The 17446-nt window shown below is 38.3% G+C and overlaps 1 protein-coding gene across 5 annotated transcripts in view; it reads left to right on the top strand.

Moving 5' to 3' along the window:
- The window catches only part of SBF2 (SET binding factor 2), a 257500-nt gene that overhangs the window by 37390 nt on the left and 202664 nt on the right, over positions 1 to 17446 (top strand). For 3 of the 5 annotated variants that reach the window (XM_051803853.1, XM_051803855.1, XM_051803857.1), the window contains exon 2: positions 12076 to 12164. In XM_051803853.1, coding sequence (XP_051659813.1) covers positions 12076 to 12164 — 89 coding nt within the window. The remainder of the gene's footprint in view (positions 1 to 12075; positions 12165 to 17446) is intronic. The other 2 variants (XM_051803854.1, XM_051803856.1) reach the window with 1 other exon arrangement.

Below are 17446 nucleotides of genomic sequence, written 5' to 3'. Positions count from 1 at the left end.
GTACATTTTGAGAACCCATTTGCTTTTCATTGTTTCCACTTTTTATTTCGACATGCAGCAGGCATGAAATCTTTGTCTTTCGTTGGGGAACACTCTTGAATCACCATTTTTATGAGACATTTTGTTTCAGAGCTCTTTATGACTGAATTTGAGCTCTTTGGCTCCCTCCCTCAAACAAAACCACTTGTTCAGACCATTGGATACAAATGTGAGCTTCAAGGGAAGTCTCATTGTTTGCCCAAGAATGTCTTTGTCCAAGAGTTTACACATCTTTTATAAAAGAAGACCCAACCTCAAACTCTGTGTATGCTTATTCCACCCTGTGTATCCAACTACTACTGATCTTACTCTCCCAAACAGAGTAGATCTAATAATATTCTGTTACCAGATGCATCAGTTTGGGAAGCATTTGTTGAACTCAAAACACTGTTTCTCTAAAATAATTGGATCTTGGAATAAGCAACACAAAAATAAGTGTGATGATGGGTTGAATTTAAAAGTAACTTTATCTTATTGATATACTTCAGGGTTTGCATTCTGCTTTTTTGTTGTCAGTATGTTTATGGCTGCCAGCTGAAGGGGGTGGAGAGAAGCTGAGAGACAGCCCAGTGTGCACTGCAGAAACCTCATTTCCTTAGGAAACCAACTGGGGGAGGGTGAAGATATCCTGCGAGAGCCCAAGGGCGGCTCAGGGGCTACTGAAAGCGCTGAGTTCGGACAAGTTTCTGGGAAGTTGGTGGCCCAGTAGGAGAAGTGTACAAGTATTCACAGTTAGCAAAAGCTCCCAGTGCAGTAACAGTGCACACCGGGCTGTGTGGAGCAGGTGTTACAGGTGCCAGAGAAGTTTATCAGAGCCTTAGACTGAGATTCTGTGTGGGATCAAGGCTTTCAGGAATTCAGCCTTCAGTAGCTTGTTGCTCGCAGTGCTGCTTGTTCTTCCTCACCTCATCCGGATTTTTAGTGTGTTTCTGTAGTGAAGTTTTGTGGATTTTTTTTTGTTTGGTTGGTTTTTTCCCCTTATTTTTTATTGAGCAGTTTTTAAAATGAAAATAGAATTGCAATGTTAGGAAGCTTCTTCAGAGTTTTTGTTTAGGATTTAGGCTGCAACTTGCCTAGATTCTATAGGGCTTGAAAGGACTTAAAAAAATTTTAATTTCATGATGATATATATATGGATTTTCAAAATCAGTAATTTATTATGATACTGTGGATGGCTCTTAAAATGAGATTACTTCGAGCAGCATTTTATCTTTGTCACATGACTCTCTCCTATTCCCACAGAAAGTCACAGAAGGAATCTCTCTTTGTATTGGCTTTATAACCTTGTTTATCGATGTTCACACAAGTATGAATGATGAGGATTTTAAAAAGCCCCTAAACTGTATTCTTAACAATTTCAGTAGAGCATAGTAACATTTTTCCATATTCAGTTTGATAGTCTGAATATTATTTAGGATTTTTATCTATATTATGTCGTTCATAGACCTAATTATGACTTCTTCTGAATATGATGAAACGTGCTTGCAGAAGTTATTTTATATATCTGAACAAGTAACATATAGTCAGTAAAATTATAAATGTGGGATTCCTTCCCTCCAGCACCAATTTAGCTTTGTTTCCACTCTGCTCCTAGGAAAAAAAAATGTAATAGGAAAAAAACTCCACATAATAGAGGTTAAAGCCTGATTTACTTAAATATGCTGAAACACTTCATTTATTTTTTAATTTAGGGTCTGTTTTAATTATTGCATTTTGACCTGAATATTCATATTCAGGAATCCTGTAAATGAATACTGATAGAGAGAACTGCTGTAGATAGTCTTCCTTACCTATTATTCTCCTGTAAAGCGATTTAGAAAAATAAGTTTCAGCATAGGAACGTACTTCTTTAAGAGTTAAATGTAGAAAGCCTTTTCGTGAAGTCGTGTCCTTGCTGAATTTTAGAATATGAATAGCTTTCTTTATACTCAGCAAAATCAGATTACAGTTACAGCAGCTTACATCTCTGGACTGTAAATGTCTGTAAACTTATTGTAACCTTGCCATGTGTGTTTGGTTAAAAAAACAACCCTACAAAAAGTAAAAAGGTAGAAGGATTTACTCACACTGTTTTTTTTTTTAATGCATTCAATTTTTCTATGCTGTGTTGATTAATATGTTGAAATAATAATATTGAAAAGGTAACACTGTTTTGGTAAAACCCGAATGTTATAGTTATATTTAGGAAATCTCAAAGTGGAGCTTAATTTTTATTTATGGGATATCTCAGTTAAAGGTAACTCCAAAGGATGGCTGTAGAAGGAAGATAACTCGCTGAAAACAGAGATCGTATTTAGTAGATAAGGCAGGGTTATTTTTAAAACTGAGCAGTATATATAATTTGTTAGAGCAGTATATGTAATTTGTTAGAACTGAGAAGCTGCCTAAATTTTCTTTTTTTTTTTTTCTGTGAGCAGTCTGTGAAACTTAAGACATTGATTCAGAGTACAAAGCTGAGTGTGGTTTTGGCATCCTGTTTTTTATACCTTCCTTGAAAATAAATAAAAAATGTTTTCTCCAGGACAGCTGGGAAGTCTTTTTCAGTCCGGTGTGTTCAAAAGACTGTTTGTTTAACAAAGCATGTTTATTTTGAAGTCTGATCTTCCCTTCCTATGCAGAAGCTGGCAAAAGTGATTTGTTTGCAAACAAGAAGGGGAATTGTCAGTTAGCAGGAAACTTTCTCCCTGCCAGCTGCCCAAGCTTTTTCCCAATTTCTTGAGTATTGTGCCCACCACTAGATAGGGAATTACTTGAAAATTATTTAACATTAATTGTTGCTTTCTTGTCTGTTGTTTTCTTTTAAGACTTTTGGAAAGCCCTGTTAGTGTCCACTCAGCAAAAATACAGTGTTTGTCCAGAAGTGTGTTATATCCCAACCTTCTGTTTGGAAGGAAGAGTCCTGAGGTCCAGCTGTTGCAGCCAAGCTGCATTAATTGTATCAGTAACTTATCCAGGTAAAATTTTTGAGGAGTTGGAATGCTAGTGAGGGTTCTTCAGTAGTAACTGGCACCTTCATTGGTTTATAGGACAGAAAAGCTTTTTAAAGGACAGCTCATGCCATTGCAGGAGTTCCTCCATGAGCTCTCAAAGACAGTGGGTGCAACGGCAGCAAAAAGAAACAGCTTTTTACAGAACTCACAGTTGAAAAATGTCAGTGAGGTCATTGCCATGGGTCACTGCAGTTTTGTTCTCAAGCATGGCTTTCAGAATGAGGCAACACCTTGCATGGCTGATGTTTTTCCAAGGGTAATACTGAATTTGTGATGTTTGGTACGTTCCTTCAGAAGGGTTGGACACTAATGGAACCTTGGCTGACCAAATCATCGTGTGCACCATCAGCCAGTGCTGGTGGGCTGGATCCTGCTGAGCAGAGTTAGAGGGACACTACTGCTGTAGCTAAATATGCATCTAACCTATGGTGATGGTTATGACATCCCCTGTTCTTCCTCTTCCTTCTGCCCATGCTTCACTTTTCTCTATTTACTTCCTCTTCTGCATTTTATGGTATTTATCCACTTTCATTTCCCTTGGCATTGGTACAACTTCAGTGGTTGAAGTTCATCCATCAATGTGAATTTTCCTTAGACTTTTCAAACCTCTTTTAGAGGTTTCCTAACTGAGTATTTGCCACTAACCTCCTTTCAGCAGAAACACCGGTTGATTTAGTGGAATGAGATATGGCATGTATTGCCATTCCCCCTTCTGCCACCTGCTTTAACTTAATTAAAAGCTAGAGTAGTTTTCCTCCTTTATTTACAAAGCATAGAAATGACTTCTGATGCCTAGGAGTAATGAAGATTATTGTTGACCTGCATAGGAGAATATCTATTGCAATAGTGGGAAGGATGCTAATAGTGAATAAGGTGCTAATCTGAGATTCAGGTGAGGTCAGTTGAGCCTGCTTTTTGTACATCCTTGGGGTGTAGAGCCCTTTTTCTGTGCTTCCTTCCCTCGTGGATAAGATGGGTTAATGGCTCTGCAAATTACAAAACTGCCAAAGTCAAATAAATACCGAGGCATTCAGGATTTTGGACCATCCAAGTATTTCAGGTAGTCCTGACTAGCAGTGCCAGTACACTTTGGGAGAAGATTGAAATGCTACTTTTTTTTTTTTTTCCCCTGCTAAGTTCAACAAATTTTTCCTGTTTACAAAGAAAAGGGCCCGAGGATCGTCTTATCCTATTATTTGTTGCATCCTTGATAACATGGCAAGCCTCCAGAACGTCTGTCATTCAAATTCCCGGGATTGTTGCATGCGTTTCTTTGACCTGATTAAGATGAACTGACTGAGTTGTGCCAGTTGTACAAATAGTGTCTGTGGTCACTGTGCAAAGCCTGTCTTCATTCCATCTTCCTAAACGTGCCAGCATTTTGTTTAACCTTCGGTGGCTATTAGGCTGCAATAAAATCTTTATTCTCTAGAATACATCTGAGTTAAACACTTATGTAAATGTCCATGTCCAGGCTACTTCAGACTTTGGGGTGCACATGACCTGTGTTGTAATGGGGTTGGACAGATTTTTTCAGAATACCATGCCATGTGTTTTAGGCCTATCAAAGAAATATTTTCCCTTCTAGTTGTTTAATGTTAGTTCTCCTTTGGCCTCTTGTTCACTTAGGTTTCAGCTCTGATTTCTGTAAAGGGGCTGAGTTAAAATGGGGATATCTGTGGTATTTTCTGTCTTCTGGCATCAAGATTTCTGTAGTGATGTTTTTAAAGGTAGAGGGAGACCTCTGGTACATTTCTGTTCCCTTTTACAAGATGGAACATGAGTTGTCTTCATGCTTCCGTGAGGAGCTTTTCCGGAACTCCTAAAAGTGACAAGAATCCTGGATAGTTTAAAACTTCTGCTGTTTTGAAACTAAGAACTTTGATTTTACCTCACAGCAGATTTTAGTGATGTCTTTAGCACTAAGTACTATTTTGAGAAGGATAAATGGTGCTGTGCTCTGCCACCTGCATCTGTGCATCTTTCACACACTGTTTCTAACTCCCAACATGTAAAGTTGTACTTCTCAATACTGAAATTATTTGTTACCTTTACATGTAGGATCTATTAAAGTATTTTCTGTGACATAGCTGCTGATGTTCTTTGTGATCTGTAGTGTTCTTCTCACACCTGAAAATGATACCTTTTGTATCAGATCACCGAAGTGCTTCCATTCAAAGCTTTGTGTGTATGGCTAACAATACTTAGTGCTCAAATGCATTTTTATCAGGGGTTTGTAAGTGAAAAGACAGAGTTTATCACAGTTCTCATTAATTTGGAATGTAAGTTGCATTAACAGCTCGCTTCTGGAATTTCAAGGGCAAGCAAGAGATGGCATGTGACCTTTCATGGGGAAAGATTTATATAAGAAGGGAGTTTAGGGGACTAGGGTTCAGGAACCAGCAAATTATGCCAGAATTTTAATGTGTTGCATGCTTGTATTGTTTAAAGGAAAAGATGGGAAAAGGAGAAGGAGAAAAAGGGCAGATCAGAAGAAATTAGCTGGGGAGAAAAGTTGCTTCTTCCTTACTAGCTTAAGGTATAGAGTGCTCATTCAGAATTCTTACAGGCTGAAATTTGGGGTTTGGTCTTGGGCAATTCACTGCGTGTATGTACTGTACAGGGACAAGAATGAAAGGTCTAAAAATTTGAAACCTGATTTATTTTCTAGTCAACTTTGATGGATTAAAGAGTTAAACCATCTTAAAGGTAGAGATACTGTTGGATGGGGGTGATGATGGTGATTATTATTCCTTGGCACCTTTAGTGAAAATGAAAATATGATTTTTTGCCTTAGGCGCAAAATTACAACTGTGAAAATTGCTACAATACCTTTACATTGTCACTTTATATGACAAAAAAATACTCTACTACAAAATGAAAGAAAATGCAAAGTGCTTGAATTATTGGGATAGTTTTGTTTTTGTAGGAATAACTTTATTAAGAAAACAATGTGGGTCTATTTATGGTTTTAATGATAATAATGGCAGTAGTTTTGTTGGAAATATGTCTTTTGAATTCATGTTACTTCCAGGCATGTTTTGTAAATATAATAAATAAAGAAAGCAATTCCTGGTTTACATGGAACACATTGTTAATATGCAGGTTGTTTGTGCTATGGTCACACACATGTACTGTATTAAGTAGTTTGTTTTCTGAGTGGTGTGTATAGTATATCTGAGTTTAAGTGGTTTCAAAAACCTCCAAAACCTTCTGTCTAATTGATTTGAATTCAGTGAGCAGTGCTAGCTATGAGCTTTCCAGCATGTTTTTGGGGCAGATTGCACATTATTTGAAAGGATACCAAAAGACAGGAATCCTTTTACTGGTGATACAAAGGTCCTTCTTGCTGGCTGTGGTTATCTGAAGTCATTGGCACTGGACTAACCTATTTTCTAATTTAAAAGCAAGGTGTCAGTGTTAATAAGTGCCAGTTCACAGAGTCACAGAATCAGTTAGGCTGGAAAAGACCTCTGAGATCATCAGGTCCAACCTTTGACCGATCATCACCATGTCAACCAGACCATGGCACTAAGTGCCACATCCAGTCCTTCCTTAAAACCTCCAGCACAGTCACTCCACCACCTCCCTGGGCAGCCAATTCCAATGTCTAATCACCCTTTCTGTGAAGAAATTCTTCCTAATGTTCTTAAAAGCTCTGAAATCTTGGTAGATCTGTGATCTGTAAAGCAGATACGAGCAGGCACTAACTGAGGAGGTTGCTGCTGGTGTTCACTGTCTGTTCACTGTGTGTGTGTGTTTTTAATGTAGTGTCACATTTGTTTAATTAGCTTTAGTTAATAGCAGTTTCACTTGGATATTGAAGGAATGTCCTTCTAGTGTTAATTAATAAAAAGTGCTTGAAAGAAGACTGGATACAGAGTGGAGGGAATGTGGTTGAAATATGAAACTCATTAATGGGAAAATCTTCATCACCTTTTTTTTTATTTTGTCATCATGTGGCCTTGATATTTTTGCAAAGTTGTCAGTAGTTACCAGTAGCATATATTGAAACAAATTATAGTTGTTGAAATCCCATGGTCTGTTTTTATTTTGTTTCTGCCTGTTGTGCTAAAGCAGTTGAGAATGCAAATTCACTTAGGTGTTGAGTTGCAGCCATCTTTTGAATGACCTGTTATCTTCAAACATAACTTCTCTGCTGCAAGTTGGACTATTTAGTAATAAGTCAGCTGAAGGCAGCTGTCTTTCACACCCCCTCACCCCAAACCATGGGATTTAGGGACTTAGTACAATTCTGCTGTTATGCAACTAGTTGGATTGAAAAATGCCAACAGAGAATCAACAGTAATTGAACTATAAAGTATTGGGAAAATGTGGTGAGCAGACTGTACTGAATTGGTGTGACTATTAAATAGAAGTGCAGCTACCAGATCTTCTCTTGCACAGGTTTTAACCTGGTGTAGCAGCATTAAGGGAATTAACTTTACTTGCATTCATGGGAAGGAGTACAGTCAGTCTATCAGACAGACCTTTTCTGCTTAGCTTTTTGCTTCTGTATAAGGAATAAATGGAAATTTCTGTATTTGGGTAAAGTACACTTCCAATCCAAGTTAGAAGCTTCTTGTGGCAAGAGCAGGCCAGGTCCTTGCTGCTGTAGCACGGAGATTCTTTCAAGTGATCCTGGGTCTAAACTTCTCACCAAGTAATTTCTGTAATTGAAAAGAATAATTCTGTTTATTTTCCAGATTTATCAAATTACAATGAATTCTGTTTCATAATTGCAAACATACAAAACTCTGATATTCTGAAGGATTGCCTTGATTTTGAAAGATTGCAGATTCGTTAAAAAAAAAATAAAGGCAAACACAACAATCCCCCCAAAGCAAACCAAAGTTTAGTGGGATGGAAAGAGTGTTTCCCATCTATCTGTGTTTTATACAATTTAAGAAATCATGTGAAATAGTTAGATTTTATGGATTATTAGTAGATTTGTAAATCTCTATCACAGGACTTTTCTGTGGAAGGATTAACTGTGCTTTTTCTGTTGGCGTTTTGTTTTGCTTTTATTTTTTTCACTCACATCTGATGGATGTGAATACTTATTTTTCTCTTCTAATGCTCACATCTTGGATACAGAACCATTGATTTTTTTTCCCTTTAAAATGTTGCATTTCTGTGATATATTCTACGTGCACCCTTCCATGAACTCTTTTTCTAAACTTTGAACTTTCTCTTTACTGCTGTGGGCCTTAACTTTGACTGTTTAAGAACTGGAAAGTTTTTGAGGATCCTGTGAGCTGTTCAGAAAAGGATCCTTTTCTAAAGTTTTTGAGAACTTGGATACTAAATCAGTTGCACTTGAACTAGAGGGGGATAGAACATGTTCCTGTTTTTCAAGAGTGTTTTCCCAACAGTGACCTCCAAGACATTTGATCCCAGAAGTGAACTGAAGTGCAAGTTCAGGTGGCATAAGAAGTTCATTCTGGCTTTCAGAAAATGTTCAAAAGTGCATTTCTTTCAAGTAAATTCCTGTGGAGGTTTAGAATCCTTCTTGAAAGCAAAATGGAATTACATACATTAAGGTCTAATATTGGTGACCAGCATTGGTGACCTTCTAAGGAAAGTAACCTAAAAAACCTGATAACCTTTTGGCATAAAGGAGAGACTATTAAAATTTTTTTAAAAAAATTGTACATCTCTTCATTCTGAATTAAAAGAAGTTCCTATACTGTAATGTAGGGAGGGTCTTTGTAGCAGTCAAATAAAAAGAGAACTGGAAGGATTGATAGCTTCAAAACATGATATCATTATTTATAAGTGTAGTTGGTAGTGTCAGAGGTCTCAATCTTTTGAGATCTGCATTCAGAGTAAAAGAAAAAGTCACTTGTGTTCCCACAGAGAAACTTAGGGGGCTTAGACATAGCAGGGACTGTTTGCTGCTGTAATTCTTTGATACTTCCTTTTCTAGGAAGTCTGGATATCTCAGTTCACCTTGTGCCTTCTGCCCTTTCTTGCTGTTGGCTTCTCAACCACAAGTCCTGCTCTGCCTGGAAGGTGTCGATGCTCACTGATGCCTTGGATGCATTTGTTTGCTGTATGTTCTTTGTGCCACCTGCCAGCCCTAGAACAATTATAGGAAGAAGAGATTTGATAAAGATATGACTTAGAAAAGTAGATAACATGGTAATTTGAGACTTCTAACTCAACAAGAGAAGAAGTTCTGATACTGAGTCTGTGAGGGGACAGCCCTCTTGGAGTGAAAAAGAGAGTAGTAGCATCTATCAAGTAGGTGACTGCATAAAGGAAAGACGAGTTCTCTGAGAAGGGTACCAAAGGTAAAGGGTAAGAGGAAAGCACAGAAGGCTGAAGGCTGTTTGTTGCATGCTGGCAATAAAATACATATCAATTCCTGCCATATCTAGTTGAAAATGTAGCTGTTCTGTTATTTTTTTACACGAAAGAAGGAAACAGAGACTGGATGTCTGTAGAAGAAAGAAGGAATGCTGGAGTGTGTTTGCCTGCCTTAGGAGGGAAGGTGTGTGGCTCTCTGCTCTTCCCAGAGCTGTTTAGGGAGGGAATGGTAAAGCCTTTCCCTTTATGCCTCCTCATTTTGGAAGGATGTTGAGATGAAATGGTGAAGGGGAGAAGAATGCTAATTCAGTAGAAGATGCTGTGAAAGAGTACATAAGGGGAACACTTGATCTTAAAACAAGTGAAATGAGTGACTGGTGACCCTATTCAGTTCCTACAGTCTAATAGATATGGAGCTCTTTTTCCCTACAAAAACTGAGGCTGTAGCCATGTCTGTATTTGTTCCTTGGTTTCTGGTACATCCTAGCTCTGCTTTCTGGGCATCTCTGCAGCTTCTCTGTAATGGGATGTCTCCTTTGGCTTTTAACTTGCCGATTTTATCTTTTACTGCTACTTAGATCTCATCACTAACCCAGTGTGATTGCAGTCCTTCAGCAGGCTGCCCTTGGGAATCACAGTGTGTGCTTTTGTGGGGGTAAGATTGCTCTTGGGAGTTTGCTCTTTGTAGTTGATATGCCCGTTTTGCCAAGAACATCTGTTCCTAAATTATTTTCAAGAGACAATCAGAGAAGGTTAAGTGCAAATATTCATAAACTGGAGAAAATACTTCTTAATAAACCATAAGATTGGGTTTACCTAAATATCCTGCAAAAATTATGGTGGGTTTTAAGATAGCAGCAAACTCAAACTGTAAATTAGCAGGCAGCTTAAAGGAAGCCTATTTTTTTTTGCACCATAGCACTGATTTGTGCTGGCAGACTCTAATCGTGTCAGACTGAAAATTGTTTTCTGTGGTAAAGTCAGGAGAATAATGTATTCATTGCTGCTGCTTGGGTGTATGTGGAGGAAGCAGCACATGGACTGCTACTACTAATGCATAATTTGTACTGCCTCATAATATCAAAGTATAGCTTTGAGAATTTATAAGAAAACGTTTAAAAATTTTAATGTTTAATCTCAATTTTAATTGTAGTATGATTTTAGAGAAAAGGTGATCCAATTGAATGCGATGGGTCAGCTATTAAAAGATGTTTTAAATGGTTGCAAATTTCAGCTTTGCTGTTGATGTACTTACAGAGTGGGGAATGAGAGGCTGAAAAGCAGTGCCATGGAAAGGGACCTGGGGGTCCTGGTCGATGACAAGTTGAAGATGAGTCAGCAGTGCCCTGACAGCCAGGAGGGCCAACCCTGTCCTGGGGGGCATCAGGCAAAGCATCTCCAGCTGGTTGAGGGAGGGGATTGTCCTGCTCTGCTCTGCACTGGGGCGGCCTCACCTGGAATATTGTGGCAGTTTTGGGCACCACAATATAAAAAAGGCATTAAGCCATTAGAGAGTGTCCAAAGGAGGGCTGTGAAGATGGTGAAAGGCCTTGAGGGGAAGCTGCATGAGGAGCAGCTGAGGGCGCTTGGTCTGTTCAGCTGGAGAAGAGGAGACTGAGGGGAGACCTCACTGCAGTTACAACTTCCTCGTGAGCGGAAGAGGAGGGGCAGGCACTGATCTCTGCTCTGTGCTGACCAGTGACAGGACCAAGGAAATGGCCTGAAGTTGTGTCAGGGCAGATTTAGGCTGGGTATCAGGAAAAGGTTCTTCACCTAGAGGGTCATGCTTGAAATGTGGAAAACATAAGTTGGTGGCTATTGATTGCAAACTTTATCTTGTGCACTGCTCAGTTCTAAATGGTCCTAATTTTCAACATTCCTTCAGGATAGTATTGATTAATGTCAAAATGGCTTTCACTTTGCCATGTTCATTTGTTGGTGTATCCCAGAGGTAAAATCCAGTAAAAAAAAAAAAAAAAAAAAAGAAAGAAAGTTATAATTTTTTCAGTACTTACTCCTGACTTCAGAAGGTGAAGAACAGAATTCATGTTTGTATGTGCATTCCTGTACCATCCAGGATGATGCAATGCTACAGTTGTGGTGTATTTGCGGTGTTTCCAAGGGGCTTTCTATCTTTACCATTGTGCCTTCCTGAAAAGGAACGGGTAAAAAAAGAAGACCATTGCATCAGAGAAGTTATCAGAAATTAGCAGCTTTCTTTACATCTTTCTGTCTGGAAAACCACTGCTGACTTGTCTAAGGAAACCAACGAGAAATACTGGCAAGGAGCTAGTGTGTCCTAGATGAATCATGTTGGTTTTTAATCTGTAGACTTCTTTCAGTCTGTAGGCTTCTTTTGGAAGACCGCTGGTTGACAACTGTGTGCTTTCTTTTCTAAATATCACATTATCTGTTTTATTAGTTTTTAACTTACTACTGTTTGTAGAGAGAGACTAGAATTATCAGTAATCATGTGTCATTTTGAAAAGACACACGATGGGCAGAGGCTGGATGCAGCTCCTGGCTTTTTTTCATGTAGTGACTCCTCGTGTTACCGATGGAGAAGGTTAAGACTGTGTTTGTTATGTGACATGCAAGACATGTTTGAGGATCCTGTTCTGCCTCTTGTGGTGAAAAATTTCCTAATATTGGGTATATTCTAAAAAATTTCTTAAATGTATGGTGATTTAAATTCCACCAGTTTGCCTTTAAGTAATAGAATTTTATCTTTTAGCAGGACCAACAGAAGGTTTGGGGAAAATAATACAACGGTTTCCTCAGAAGGACTGGGAAGACACTCCTTTTCCACAGGGAATAGAGTTGGTAAGTTTGCATTACATTTCGTGATTTTTAGAATTTCTTTCACATCCAATTGGGAGATACATCTGCCTCCATGTAAAGATCTGTCTTATCTTACCCAGCAGGGAATGGGTAGAAGTTATGCACGTAGAGGGAATAGGAAATAGCTTTAAGAATAATAGTTTTGGCTAACAGAAGCTAGTTTATTCTGGTCTGTAAACACTGAGTAAACATTCTAGAGTGTGGAAAATGTCTGCTGCAAATTTAGAAACAGCGCATTTAAAAGAAATGTTTGTTTGTGTCAGTAGGTGTATAATTGACTACATTTTTAGAAGCATCCCTCAGACAGCAGATGACTTTTCATTGTCATGTTCAAATAATTGCAAATGTGTATTTGTATATTGTAGATTTAAAAAAAATAAAAATAGTTTCCCATGTTAACTGAATTTATTAAGGTGGTCAGTTTTTACCCAGCGTTCTGTCCTTGACAGATGCCGTAAGAGCTGCTCCCACGAGCAGTACACTGAGCAGGGCTGGTGAGCAGGGATCCATTTTAAATAGACAATTCTCAAGGTGCCACTTCTTTCCCTTCCTTGGTCTCATATTGTGAGATGCAGTGAAAAGGTGTATCTTACTTATCTGGATCAAGGATTCACTAAACATCTGGTTCTAAAAATCCTGAAGAGGAATGATGGACTGTGGCCATATTCTGCAAATTAGATTTCTGAGAAGTCAGAGTGAAACTTTCACTGCTGTGAACTTAGTAACTTCTGGGACAGGATGAGCTAGAGAAGGAGATGGCCAGTAGAAAATAGAAGTCTGTACAGTGGGGTAAAATGAGTGGCAGAGGACAAAGACCCTTCACTGAGTTGGTTACACCGATACAGCAAGCAAAGGGAGCTTTACCAGTACGATCCCTCCCAGCCAGCGCTCAGCTCCCTGGCTGCTCCCCGGCGCAGCAGAGGGGTGTGTGTTGTTCCCTGTGCTGTGTACATGACGGGGTGCTTGTTTCCTTCAGTGGTGTGGTTTCGTTTCTTCATGGCCAAGGCCAATCCCTGTGTTTCAGGGGGATGTCAGGCAGGAATTGCCGGGGTGAGCAGCGCTTCCCACACACGTGAGGGATGGTTACAGCATTTGTGGTACACTTGCATAACTGCATTTGGCAATGCGCTGCTGTGCTGCAACAGGGGAAGCTCCTGCCTTCTCTGAAGTGTTTCTATTACTTTACAACATTATACCACTCTCTATAGCAATTGCTGTTTGCTCTAGCTGGTAATTCTCTACTTAATACATTCCTGGCCAGCATATGCTTGCTGACTGCTGCCCGAGTTCAGATAAGTACACACAGTTGTAGTTCATTAGAAGAGAAATAAACTTGGATACCAAAGCTTAGAGATGTTTTCTTTTTTTAACAACTCTCTTGAGGTCGAATTAGGTGGTTTGATCTTGCCTTAAACAACTGCAAGAGTTTGAGTCATAGTAAGATTTATACTGTCACACAGATCTCCCTTACCTATTTCAAAGAAAGCGATGTGTCTGACTTCCAGTGATAATGTGAAATAAATAAGCACAGCTTCTCTTAAAACAGTCAAGCTTAAGGGATATATCTGTACCCATTTAATTTATCTCCCATGTAATTTTAATTCTAGGATGTTAGCACTACAAGAAACACCTTTCTAAAGGAAGATTTTCTTTTTTTTTTTTTTTTTTTGATGGGACAAAACATTATTTCTTTATCAGTTCTCAAGTGACTCATTAGGCAAAGCCATTAAGATTTTAAACCTTCCAAGTAAAACGAAATTTGATGACTTAAAAGTTAAGGACATTGATTCAGCCAATTGGCAAAATCAGTCAAATTTTGATCTGCTTTCCAAGTGTGGTAATAAAATTTTAGTTAATTAAGATTGAGGAGTTAGAGGTATTGCAAAGATCCAAGTACTAAAGTAAATCACTTATGAAAGTCAGATTTTGGCAGGATGTTTTTTTCAAGGTTTTGGATGAATGTAACATGAATCAACATTAATTCATGGAAAGGAAAGGAAAAAAATCTGCGTTACCATTTTCTGTTTGTCACCTTAAGGGCAACTTTAATATCATTAAGGGGGTAACAGGCAAACCTTGAGGAAAAAGAAAAGGAAAAAAAGGTAAGAATAGAATAGCTGACAAATGTGTATGAGACTGAAGATAGACATATTTATTAATAGCACTTAGTTCTATGAGTAGTTTGCATTAAAATCTTCTTAAATGTACTTCCTCTCCTTTGAGTGAAGGATCTATATGGAATTAAGTGGTTTCTGTTAAATGAGAAAAAAAAGCAATGGTTTATATCTCAAAACCATGTCAAACTCCCTTCTCTATCTTCTCATGAAGGAAAAATGCCAAAGCTTTTCATGCTTAGTGATAGCACTGAAGGGAAATTCGGTGTTTGAATCTTGTCTTCTGTCAAAGTTAATTCTCCTGCTGTGAAGATCTTCAGCTGATTATTGGCAATGATTTCAGTGTGCCACACACAGAGCTCTTTGCAGCTCTTTTCACAGTGTGAATTCTTTGAATTTAGACATTTGGAGGGGTTTATAATTTCCAAGTAGTAGAGGTTGAATCAGGTAATTTGTATGGGCATGTAGTGGGTGATACGATCACAGAATCACAGAACAGCCCAGGTTGGATGAGACCTGAAGTATGATTTGGTCCAGCCTTTCATGGGAAAGGAAGCATAGCTGAGATTATCTGCCACCCTGTCCAGTCTCCTCTTGAAAACTTCCAGCAATGGGGACTCCACTACATCCCTGAACTGTCTAATAGTTGTTTCCTATTCATGTTGTTAATGGCATTTTATGAAACAAAGTGGGGGAAAATAGTGGAAAAGAGCTATGCACACCCCCACCCCTCAGGCTTTAATACTTTTGAGATGGAAGATGCCTGCTTGGACCCCTTGTGATCTCTGTAGCTTCTAGAGATGCTGTTGGTCAAGCTCCAGCCAAAAAGCTTATAGATGAAAGTCCTCTGAGAGTTTTTTGGAGGGCTCTTCTCTTTCCCCAGCCCTGCATGCCCCCCCCCCTTCTGGGCTTGGATTCGTATGATCAGATTTCTGAGACATAAATTAAGACAGTATAAAGAGTGGAGTTTTGTAGGTAATTTTAAAAGTTCCATAATAAAACCAGTGCAAATAATATTTTTCATTTTGTTGAGCCCAGTTTTGAAAAATGGGCTAGCATGGGGAAAACTGTGCCTACTGGACCTGCCTGTGACTGCGTGAGAAGGGATCATTTTGGGAACATCTTTTCTAGGAAAGATGAGGACCCAAATTCAACTTTTACTTTTAGCCTTGACTGTATTTGTAGTTTTGGTAATTTGACACAACTATGTAGAGAATTGGGCCATTATAAAATGTAATTGCAGTTTGAACTCTACTGAAGAATGTTATATTTGGTGTATATGTATTCTGTATTAAAGGATTAAGAATTACTTAAACTGTTTCTATTTTTGTGTGTGCAGCATGATAGCTATGTTCTGGTCACAAACACATGAAGTTAGGGAACAAACACATTGTCCAAAATTCAACAGAAATGTACTTCATGAAATTTTATTGAAGTCAAGTACTTTAATTTGACTTGTTAAACAAGTTTGTGTTTTCTGGTTGTCAGTGATAAATGAGCAAAGCCATGAGTCCCTGTTGAGGGAACGATACTGTCAGTAGATCTCGGTCAGTGTGTCTTCTTAGACCTTCTGCTTGTCTGCATCTCCTCAAATGACCTAAAGAGATTGTCCTTAATCTTACACTCTTTGCATTTGCCATTTCTCTAAAGGCTTCACAGCTTTTGGTTTTGTTCTGCTTATAACTGAATTTGATAAGTGAGCCACCTGCAAATTGCTGCAAAAGGTGCCCAAAGTCTTTTGTAATGAATTATTAATAATTACAGTGATTCCTCAAGTTTCATGGAAGTAAGTTGACTTTGAGGAGTAGAGAGATTTATATTTATTCTTAATAAAACATTTGGCTCAGAAAAGCCTTTTAAGTCATTGGTTTTCAAAAGAATGCATTTAGAATGTACCAGTCTAATAGCTGCCCCTCCTGATATTTTAAATGAACGTCTCTGGGTGTCCTTCTCCATAGTCTTTTCAAAGAATTTGTTTCAGATACAGCTTAAGTTTAAAAATAACCCTCTAAAGTCAGCTGAGACATATAGAGCAGTTTAAAATTAGGATAATCAAACTTCTTGTTCCTGCTTGTAGAAAGAACGCATGAGAGAGTATGTTGGGTGAATGAGTTTGCTCTACATTTCTGCATATTTTCCATATTTATAATCCAGTTTTTATTCTATTGTATGCCTTTCTAGACATCATAATTAGTTATACATCAAAGAAGGAAGCTTTGGTATGTATTGTTACACTGTAAACTCATTTTTGCCTCAGGGCTAAATTAGCTAAACTGAATGTCATCTGCATTACTCAGTGTTGGGAGGCTAATATATTAATGACGCCAATGAAAGTCATACCTAGAAATAGGTACCATGTCTGAAGTTTGAACTAGATAAAATGTGTTTGTGCAGTTTGTGAGTAGTAGGGAAGAAAATTTCCCGCTGCACCCGGCGGTGGTAGTAGTAGTAGTGTCATGAATTATTAATTTGCATTTAAAGTGCGTGCAAGTATGGAAGTTAACATACATTTCTAGACAAGCTAATCACTTATCCAAATAACTACTTAAATTAGAAAATGTAATTTGTAAAAACAGCTATTTAATACACCCATTTGAAGACAGCTTACCGGTGTTATGATGCTAAAAGAAGTGCTTCTGAAGAAAGAAAGGCTGCCTGTTGTCCCTTTGAGATCTGGTAGGATTCCTGCTTCCTCCTAGAGGAGGAGGAGTTGGTGCTGTTAGAATCAGCTTATTACTCTTTTGTGTAGAGCCTTTGCTGCAGAGCTTAGTGTTTCTGCACCTTTGAGTAGCTTCAGATATGAACTCTTAAATTGATGTGAAGGATGTCTTTTATGGAAAAATGGACTCAACTTTCAAGTTCTGACTAACCTAAGGTATGAAAAAACCAAATGGATTAGAGTAAGGAGTGGTCTTTATATATTTTCAAAGTATATTTGTATTTTGATTTACCTTAGTCTTGTACAGATATCCCCTTCATTCTGACATACATAAATTATGAATGAGAGCTATATCTCTGAGACCTTAACTGATATTCACTCCTGCTAGAGCTTCACAGTTGGGTTGGGGAGAAGAAAGATATCAAAAATCCCCCACCAAACCCCAGCTTGTTTGTCTTCAGGCTTGCAGCCAATTGAAGACATTTAAAAGC

This window comes from Manacus candei, unplaced genomic scaffold (assembly GCF_025592945.1).
Source record: "Manacus candei isolate 608988 ecotype Guabito, Panama unplaced genomic scaffold, ASM2559294v1 h1tg000060l, whole genome shotgun sequence".
NCBI classification, from domain to species: Eukaryota; Metazoa; Chordata; class Aves; order Passeriformes; family Pipridae; genus Manacus; species Manacus candei.
Note: the sequence above shows the minus strand (reverse complement) of the source record. Positions and strands in the feature narration are given on the sequence as shown.